Source organism: Betta splendens, chromosome 11, assembly GCF_900634795.4.
Source record: "Betta splendens chromosome 11, fBetSpl5.4, whole genome shotgun sequence".
In the NCBI taxonomy this organism is placed as follows: domain Eukaryota; kingdom Metazoa; phylum Chordata; class Actinopteri; order Anabantiformes; family Osphronemidae; genus Betta; species Betta splendens.
Window position 1 is genome coordinate 7,567,201 of NC_040891.2, and position 9,793 is coordinate 7,576,993.

General features: G+C 46.0%; 1 protein-coding gene and 1 long non-coding RNA gene across 2 annotated transcripts; one reads left to right on the plus strand and one right to left on the minus strand.

The window, feature by feature from the left end:
* Positions 1–4,619: 4,619 nt before the first annotated feature.
* Positions 4,620–6,124, minus strand: LOC129604888 (uncharacterized). Its single transcript, XR_008696196.1, has 2 exons — positions 5,890–6,124; positions 4,620–5,412 (listed from the first exon to the last, which is right to left on the minus strand). It is a non-coding gene; the product is annotated as an uncharacterized LOC129604888 (long non-coding RNA).
* A 1,836-nt stretch (positions 6,125–7,960) lies between these two features.
* On the plus strand, positions 7,961–9,473 carry npvf (neuropeptide VF precursor). Its single transcript, XM_029167331.2, has 3 exons — positions 7,961–8,139; positions 8,570–8,946; positions 9,123–9,473. The coding sequence occupies exons 1-3, from the start codon at positions 7,981–7,983 to the stop codon at positions 9,217–9,219; spliced, it is 633 nt and encodes a 210-aa protein (XP_029023164.1). The 5' UTR covers positions 7,961–7,980; the 3' UTR covers positions 9,220–9,473.
* The last annotated feature ends 320 nt before the right edge of the window (positions 9,474–9,793 follow it).

The window sequence follows — 9,793 nt, forward strand, 5'->3', positions numbered from 1 at the left end:
GTCATCACAGGGGCCAAACACAACAGTTTTCTGGCTCCGGCTCCTCCTGGACGGCTTCCACTTGGCTCCGCGCGCAATCCATTATAAAATTATAGCTGGGTTTATCTTGGCCGACTTGGACCGTTTCTCTGTAAATACTCCCACACTGACTCATCTTCACGTTCCTCCGCGGGACTGAAACTGCGCCAGTTTGGCGTCGACGTACGGTGATGAGAAGCACCGGCAGCTTCTCCGTCACCTGAAGTGAAATCAGGTCCCCGCGGCCCCGCGATCGACGCTCGGCCAAGAAGCCTTGGTTTGGGGGAGCTTCTGTAAATGTTATGTGGACGTTACCTTGGAGTCCTGCAAAAATACCCATGGGCTGAAAAACATATCTGGAACATTTGTTTCTGCTTAAAACAATGGTGGAGAAATCTTGCCAAACATCAGGCTTGTAATAAAATGTAATTTATTGCAGCAAACACAATATAAAGACGGAGCTTTTATTTTATAGCACAGATATTGGTTGACCTAACGTTAGCGTTTCCTGCTGCTGCTCCCAACACCTTTTGCTCTGGTGACGCTAATCTGGTTTCGCTAATCAAGTCCTCAGATTCCTGGATCAGCTGATTGGTATCCGAGTGACTATTCGCCGTGCTAAAATGCAGGCCGGACTCATATAGATATTATATAGATGCATATAGATATTTGCACCCCCCCCCCCCCCCCCCCTCCTCCACCCGCTGCTGTAACAGTTGCTCTCTCTTTCCACCACCGTGGCTCAGAAAAGCACCACACGTGTTTTCATTCCCAGTATAGGAGGCCTCACGCGCCTGCTTCACTCGCCTCCATTGTCTCGGCTCATCTTCATTCATATTTTCATAACCTCATTTTAATATTATGCTGATTTCGGCCCCGCCGTGAGCCGGGGGGGGGGGCTGCGGGGGTCCTGGAGGTACCGGGGGTTCCCTCTCCCACTCACTGCCTTAAAGCAGATGGCCCTGAGCGCGCTGGGCTACTTGAATGAGCCCCTATTGTGCGTGGATGCAGCGTGGCCGCCGAGCCCAGATGGCTTTTGTACCTTTTGTGTCTACGTCGACTTTGTGCACAGTGAGCCAGTGTGCGCTGTCTGCTCCTGTGGGTGGTAGGCCTTTGCTGAGTGTCTTTGTTTCAGGCTCCTTTGACTCGCAACGTGTCAATTCGGTCGACTTCCAGTGGGCTTCATAAAAAAAAAAAAAAAAAAAAAAAAAAAAAAAAAAACACTAACCCCAAACAAGCATGGAGATTAATGCATTAATACAAGGGGAGCCCAGCTTCACGCGCTGACTCAAGGTGAGAGGACCTGGGTTCAGTTCCCAACTATCCCACAGCTGCTGTTGGCTGCAGCTTTTCTTTCCAAGCTCCTTTTAGGCCAAACAAATTCCACAACAACATACTCAGAAGCCTATTTTGTGAGCTTTGCTCCATGCAGACGGGCACGTTAGGTCCAAACAACATGGAGCCTAATAAGGCCTTATCTTTTCTGGAATTATTTTAGAAAAAGGCCAAAGGCACAACTGACACAAGCGATGCATGTCAGGAGATAAGAGTTATGATTTCAATATGTTTTTTTTCTTATCTTATTTTGTTTTAGGTAGTTTGAGCTGTATTTAACAGTAACGTTGTGTTGGTTGTTCCGTTCTAAAAAATCAGTTCACATGATTTAACAGGCATTAGAGTGAGCATGTGCGTGTTATGTCTCTGCATCTTAACATGCTGTTTTGTTTAAGAGGCTCTGTGGAATTCGGTGTTTGTGGTGTTGGTTGCTTATTCCACATTTTCCCATGCTCCGGCTCAAACCACACACACACACACACACACACACACACACACACACACACACACACACACACACACACACACACACACACACACACACTCTGCAGTGAGCCTTAGGTAAAAGCTGTGGAACATTTCAGTTCTGATCTTACTGTGCTGGTAGTTGTCGGCTAAGAGAGGTAGAGGTGCCATTCAAATTCTAGGACGTGTGTGTGATAGTCTGTGTCATTGTCACCAAACATAAAAAAGTCACGTCAGGGCAGCACCTCACGACTCCGCTCATTCCCATATAACAGCGAGCATAATTTACTGCAGAATCAAACCGGGGCTCTAATGGATCTGCACAGCCGCGCTAACACGGGCCCCGGGTGGCGTCTCTCACATGCAGCGTTAGCGTCACAGGGAGGAGGGTGCGTTTCCTCGCGTCCCCTCGGGGGCCTCCGTCCACCGCACGATGCCAGGCTCGATCCCCGCCAGAGACAGTCGGCCTGTCTGCCTGGCTGGCCGGCACCTCGGCGGCCCGTATTTACTGCAAACCTCTGGAAGAAAAGGCTCCGATTACCGCTAGAATATATACAATGCATCAATCAGCAGCCGGGCCGAGGGCGAGAGACCACGAGGCAGACGCAGAGCGAGGAGGACGGGTCAGGGCTGTGGTTTCAGCCGGTGCTTCTTAACCTTCACACACACAGGGAGACGTGCAAACGAGCACACGCATGGAGACTCACGGGGCTTTTCTGGCATGTGGGATGTGGATCCAGAGAGCGGTCTGATGTTTCACTTTCAATCTTCCCCTCAACTCGGATCAAATACACCAGCCGGCAACTAAAGATGATGTCACTATCCCACAGCTGTCGCTACCACTCAGTGTTGCCTTACACTGTGTGTGTGTGTGTGTGTGTGTGTGTGTGTGTGTGTGTGTGTGTGTGTGTGTGTGTGTGTGTGTGTGTGTGTGTGTGTGTGTGTGTGTGTGTGCGCGTCGAGGTCAAATTGGACTCTCACTGTCTCCTTCCCTTGGATTCTGTCTTCTTACAAATCTCTGGGGAGCCTGGAGGCCGCGCTGAAAGCTCTGGTCCGGATCATGTTCCCTCAAACGGCGAAGCACACACGCACACACACTCTCACACACACGCAGAGGCTGCGTGCGCCAAATCTGGCTGCCGGGAAGGGCATGAAGAACGAGTGGGAAAGGAAGGAGAAGACGAGGGAGATGTGGGGATGCTCGTACAGTGAACTAACACGGACCATCAGAGGGAAACAGTCCCACATACAGTACCTGTCTGCAGCCAGAACCCCACATGTAACTATGTAAAAGGAACAGAGACTGTCATAACGGTTCTGATCAACCATTTTCAAACGTCTGCTTTAAAAGGAGCTCAATCATTTTATTATAATAATACTTTTAAATAGAAGAGCCTCTGGATTTCTCTTAGAATCGTGTAGTTATCAGTATATTCTAATATTTAACTGCATACATGTAACTGTATACATGTTATATTACATGTTGATTTGTTAAACAAGCAGACTGGTCCTCTATTAATAATGTACCCAAAAGAGAAATCTGCAGAGGTCCGGGTTTATTTTTTGGGTAACACTTCTAATCCAGGATGATATGAAATGTGATATTTGAGTGTTTACAAAGAAAGACATTTCAGAAACGATAGTTCAGATTTTGAATGCTGCACACAATGGTGCACTTACTGCAGCGTAACTACTGTACACTCTTCATTTATGGAGGTTAACGCATCAGACGTTGAAAGCTTCCTGGAAGAGAAACACGAGAGGTCATAATGTAAGTGAAGGCAGCTGAGTGCTCCCTGTTTAAGCTGATTTTTTTGTTTCGTTTTTTTAATGGATAACCTTCAGGGGGCTGTTATATTTGCTTTGATTCAATTAAGACGACGGTGTGATCATACAGCGTCCGAACACGGAAGTGCAACCTCCGCTCATTGGTTTTTAAGTTACTGAATTAAATTATGTAAAATTTGCTAAACATATTTTTATAACGCTGCAGCTTTTTTGTGTTATTTAATCAGGAACCTTAATTAGCCCTTCGACGCACTGACTCTGTCTTTTCCTGTTTATTTTCGACAATGCCTTTTTTTCTGACCTGTAAAGTCTGAAATTCCCCAACTTGGTGTCGGCGGATGAAGGCAGGATAAAGACATACTGACAAACCATCAAAGCCGCTGCTGCCGATAAACCAAGTATTCCTTTGAAAGTCAGAGTGTTTCTCCCCCTTTGCCTCTTCCTGCCGCTCAACACTCAGGGTAAATTTAGCCCTAAATGAATCAGGACAACACATGCTTCCTATCTCTGTATGAAAGTCGCATGTAATCAATTAGCAATGTGAACAGTCGCATCTGTGTTGTTTATGAGTGCAGTCGGTTGAAAATGTTTGTGATTACTAAGAAATAAACAATTCTGTCTTAAATGAAATTAAATTGTTAGATTATAACAAATCCGTTTTGAGGCAAACCAAAGCATGTGTTCAGAACTGCTTTCCTCTTCTCCTTCATTGTTTTAGCCGTTGAGCGTGTTGGGGAGGGGTCGGATGCCCCAGTGTGGGTGTCTGCTGACCTTTGACCTCCCCTGACCCACTGAACAGCAACCAAACTGGCCGTCCAACTGGGAACCGAGCAAAGCCCCAGAGGTCACAAGAAGCACTGGGGGGAAATTGTTTTCTCAGCATTTTTTTCTCTTTTATTCCCTTCATCACATCATCCTCCTATAACTTATCCACACAAATGTTACTTACAAACGCTACAGGAGAAATTTGATAGTGAAAAGGCTGAACTGGAAAAAAAAATGTACTCACGTACTGACTTCTGTGTCTTTGTAATTTATGCACTTGGGTTTTTAAGAGGTTTCCAGGGCCCAAAGATCATGAAACTCACTCAACAGATAAATGGTCGTGTAAACATTCAAATCAAGGAGGAGAAAGGAAAACAACAAAATGACACCAACTTGTTTTTCTTTTCCTCCCCAAACAGCAGGAATGTCTAAATCTTGCTCCCCGTCCGTTCACATTTTTACAACTTTCTGTTTTTCTTTACTACTAACACGTCTTCTCTGTCTCACCCTCCTATTTCACAGTATTATTGTTTCTTTTTTTAATGCTCTGTTGCTCATCTTCTCCATCATCCAACTGTTATTTTACAGTACACGCATGACTGGCGTGTCTACATTTATATATGGGAACATATCTTATAACAAACACACGAGACAAAGCATGTGCTATGTTACATTTTTACATTTTTACACACGCACACACACACACACACACACACACACACAATCCTCTCCCAGGGCCCCATTTCCTCCCCTCCTTCCCATCCTCCACCCCCTCTCTCTCATCAAGGCTCATTTGCTCAGCTTCCTGTCTGTCTCTCCTGGCATTTCCTCTGTCTCTGATTGGTGGATTTGTACTAGAATCTGATTGGCTAAGGTTTTGGCAGTGCCCACTGCCCGCCCCTTGCTGACAGGCACAAGTGCACCTCCCCCTTTTGCAGGTACACGCCTTCTTTTTTGTAGGCTGGTCTCTTCCTCCCTCTCTCCTCCTCTCTGAGGTTCTGCCTCCTCCAGAGAGAAGGAAGACGTGAGCTAGGGAGCCACCTGGTGGACACAAAGAGATGTTCTCCATGCATGTACATACTCACTTCAGCATTCTGTGCATCATAGGATGAATATCATCAAACAAATACCACAAATTAAAACACATGGATTCATAAAAGTGTGGAAGCTAAAGATAAACCAACAAGCAGCACATTAGGAAAACATGTAACTAACTACATGTGAGTATTTAACTACACAGCGCCATCTAGTGTTTCTGTATGAAACCATGCAGCCCTGTGATTTACCAGCAAAGAACAGATGTAATGATATTACAATCATTCTTACTGTCAACACATTCTATAAAATCCCAAACCGAGAATTACTGTTTCCTAAGCGAAGCTTAAAAATTTATAGCACCAAATACTCTCAGTCGTGGTTTTCCGTATGCCTCATAAATAACATATCTGTAGAAAAAAACAGTGGCGTCGCTTGCAGTCAGTGTACGCGCTCGCCCTAACCTTCGATTTGGCCACTTACGGGTAGAATAAGCGACGTGGATGCATCATCATCTGCCACAATCACAGCAGCACAGCTCACACACGCCGTCCTACCCATGCGCCTGGCCGGCCGGCGTCGGCTCGTCTTCCCATACATCATAAAGCTGAGTTCTCACAGAAAGGGTTCTGATCATTGATAAAACTATAACCCATCACAGGGGTTTGATAAATGTGTCTCCCTCGCTGAGTGTCCGGGCATGTAAAGTGTTGTGATGATGGTCTGGCTGATGTCTAAGTAAGAGGGAAGATAAAACTTGACATAAATCAGCTCAACAGGGGGATAACAGCACCGGTGTCCTGTTGCTGGAGAGGAATTCTGGGATCACCGCCAAATCCCAGAAACAGAGACAGACGAGGCTCAAGTGTAACTGCGGATGGCCTCGCTCCGCTTCCTGGTTCTGTCCACCTCACCTCTCCTCTCCTGCTTGTGCACCGAGCACGATCCCATTTCGTACGTGCAACGTAATATATGAAACCCTGACGCAAGATTAGTTAAAAGCATGTTATTTATGGAAGGCTGTGGTTGTGTTAAATCAAGCCCGCCGGGCTGTATTTCAGTCGGGACGGACGGTTTGAAGAGGAAGAAAAAGGGTGGGGAGAGCAAAAAGCAGGGAAGTGGAAAGATGAAAAGGCCGCCGGGGTGGCGAGAGATGAGCATTAAAAACATTAAGAAGGGAGAATTACAGTGGCAGAGAACAAGGTCTGGGAGGGAGTGTTCAGGAAAAGAACAAAGAGAGAGGCAGAGGTACAGGGAAGCCCTCTATGGATAAGACTCTGGATAAGTGTCTGAGACAGGATCGTAAATCCCAGACCCCATAGTCTGCGAGCTGGGGCCGCTGGGGCCGCTGGGGCCAGGGTCAGCGAGGGAGAGCACAAAGAGAAGGGCTGGGGGGGAGATGATAATAAAGAAAGATAGAGTGAAACTGTAGCCATAAAAACAGCGCAGGCTTGATACTGGATCACTGGAACCAGATGGGATTCGGATACTTTTCTGCTGAGGTGCTCTCGAGCCACGTGTTGAAGCACCGGGACCGTACGTGGCAACGCGGGGAGCGGCAGCGATGTCAGGGTCATGACGCATGGATCAAATTAATGGTCCCTGAATGTTGTCATTATCACCCTGTGTCTCACGCCAGGCATTCCTCACATTCTGGATGTAAATATAGCAACGCCGCTGACGTCCACGGAGCAGGAACGGCGGCGGCGGCTGAAGAAGAAGCTTCGCCCAAATAATGAGGGTTCAGACAGAAATGGAGAGAATCTCTCGCTAGTCAAACACGGTGCACTCCAACACAAACAGCATAAATTACAAACTGGTCCCAGTGAGGAAGGAATGGGAAGGCTTATTTAATTAAGTTACTGTTTGACAAGATGATATAGTTTAAACACAGTGAATCATAGATGTGAGGGGCCTTTACACTCTGGGAATTGCATGTATTTCATTTACATTACACCAATTCTTCATTACTTCTCTTGGTTAAAATGTGGTGGACGTCATTGATAAACTATTGTCTTCTTAACAAATAATACTGTAAACAGAGCATGTGTTCCATCCAGTTATGATAGAATTCATAATAGTGATCATTCTGATGTTCTTGCGTGCATTGCAGACACCCGCCACCTCCCTGAATGTCCCTCTACCCTGATCTGCTCCAACATCAGCCACAGTGTCCTTTGAGTCTTATTCTGCCTTAATCATATTTAATTAAAAAACTGCAAGAAACTGGCTCAACCTCCATTAAACTGAACAACTCCTAATGAACCTGACTATGAGTGGTTCCATCACTGAACACGTGTTTAGTTTTATTAAGATATCTTTTCATTATTCTGCTACAACATAATACATTCATTAGTCCAATTAAGACATACAAACCTTTTCAAACAAATTCTTCTGAGCTGGATAATGACAGCCAGGAATTCATTCATTTTAAATGAGTCGGAGGCTGTTTGTGTGTGTTAGTGGGTGACTTTCACGGCCCCGGTGACGTATGTCGCCGGGGCTCTTTTAAACAGGGGCCAGCGGGTGTGTAGGCGATAAGGCATGTGTGTCTGGGCGCCGCTCTGGGAGAAAATGCCTCTTTTGACCACAGTGTTCCTGTCGGCACTGCTGATGCTGGAAGGGGCCGCGGCCGCTGACCTCCAGGTCTACAGGAAGTCGGTGCGCGGTGATAAAAGTTTGCCGAGCGGCGATGACGGACGGCACCCTGTGAGGAAGCAGCCACAGCAACAGGTGAGAATCCTCAGCTTCCTTTTCTATTGTAAATAAATCAAACTCTTTTTCTTCTTTAACATTTAGATAAGATACAAATTAATTATTTGCATCCACACCTTTAATATTTTGGTACAAATTGAGCTTATTTGCTTTCCAGTTTAACTGTAGTGGTCCATTTGTGTTTTACATTATTAAGTAGACTCCCCAAAGAGCTTTATCTGTTTTAATTCTTCTACTGACAATGTATCAAATATTTTATAGTTTTAGTCCGATGATCAAACTTAAATTAGATTAAGTTTGATAGATACTAAATAATCAAAAATTGATCATTATCCTATCTGAGTCCAACTATGGAAGTGTTTTATATGCATTCTGACAAAAAAAATGGTTGAAATTATTAATTCATCATCAAAATTTATAGTTTTATTCAGCATTTTCATGTTTCCAGGCAAAAAGTGGAATCCGCAGGAGTCTGGACCTGGAGAGCTTCAACGTACACGTGACCCCGACCGCGGGCAGAATCAACCTGCCGACCCTCCTCAGGCTGTACCCGCCCACGGCCAAGCCGCTGCACCTGCACGCCAACATGCCCATGCGCTTCGGGAGGTGGAGCGACGCCGGCGACGACAGGGCGCCCGGCTCGAACCCCAACATGCCCCAGAGGTTCGGCCGCTCCTGGGAGCTGACGCCGCCGTGCCCCGGGTGCCAACGCGCCCGAGAGGCGCCGAGCCCAGTGCTGCCGCAGAGGTTTGGGAGGACGCTGCCGTACTGGGGCCTCCTCAGGACTCTGGCCAGTGAACAGCTGTTGAACACTGATCTGCATTGGTAGGCATGGGCTCGTGAACAGCAGGTCACAGTACAGTGGTTTGCAGATGTGCATTCATTCATTCAGTACATTCAATGTCACCAGTCCACCACCTATTTCCTCATTTCCAGTTCGGTTGTTTGTGTACAGGTTATTATTATTAATAACTACACTGCTGTGTGCTCTTATCTCGTAGGGCTGAAGGGTTTGACTTCCCAACCAGCTCAGAAGAGCAGGACGTGGAAGAAGAACAAGAAGATGAGGAAGAACAAGTAGAGGGAGAGAACATGTGAGGAAAAGTATTGAGGAAGCTGCATAAGTGGCGATTTCTATTAAAGCATGTGCATGCATGTAAACATGGAGGATTTTACTGGAAATACAAAAATAAAAGTAGTTTTAAACAAAGAACAAGGTCAGACAACTGTTTTCATAGCCATTCAATCATTTTGATGAAAAGCATGTTACGAATAATAAAAGGAGTGGCTGATTTTCCAGACTGAATTTCCATCTAAAATGATATTTCTCATTGTGATTAAAAGCAGCATCTCACAAGTCACTGAGGGAATGTACGTGTGTCTTTCCTCTCCCTTCTTTTGTCGCACCAGCCTCCTGCTTGTCCTCTCTCACCAAATCCTTGAACTGAACCTTGGCCTTCTTCATCTTCTTCCTCCCGGAGCTCCATTCTCCATCTTTTCACTTGTCTCCTAACCATCCTACCTGCGCTAGCCCTCAACATTTCATCCTTTTTCCACTTCCTTAGAAAATATCAGCATCACCAGCCGTAGCTGCACAAATCAAATAGTGAATCTCTATAAAGCGCTATATGGTAATTGACCGCTAGGTGGCGACAAATCGAACTCCATTTTG

Coding starts and splice junctions, on each gene's coding strand:
- npvf (XM_029167331.2), top strand. CDS start 7,981: ATGCCTCTTTTGACCACAGTGTTCCTGTCGGCACTGCTGATGCTGGAA. Junction 8,140..8,569: donor GGAAGCAGCCACAGCAACAG/GTGAGAATCCTC, acceptor TCATGTTTCCAG/GCAAAAAGTGGAATCCGCAG. Junction 8,947..9,122: donor TTGAACACTGATCTGCATTG/GTAGGCATGGGC, acceptor CTTATCTCGTAG/GGCTGAAGGGTTTGACTTCC.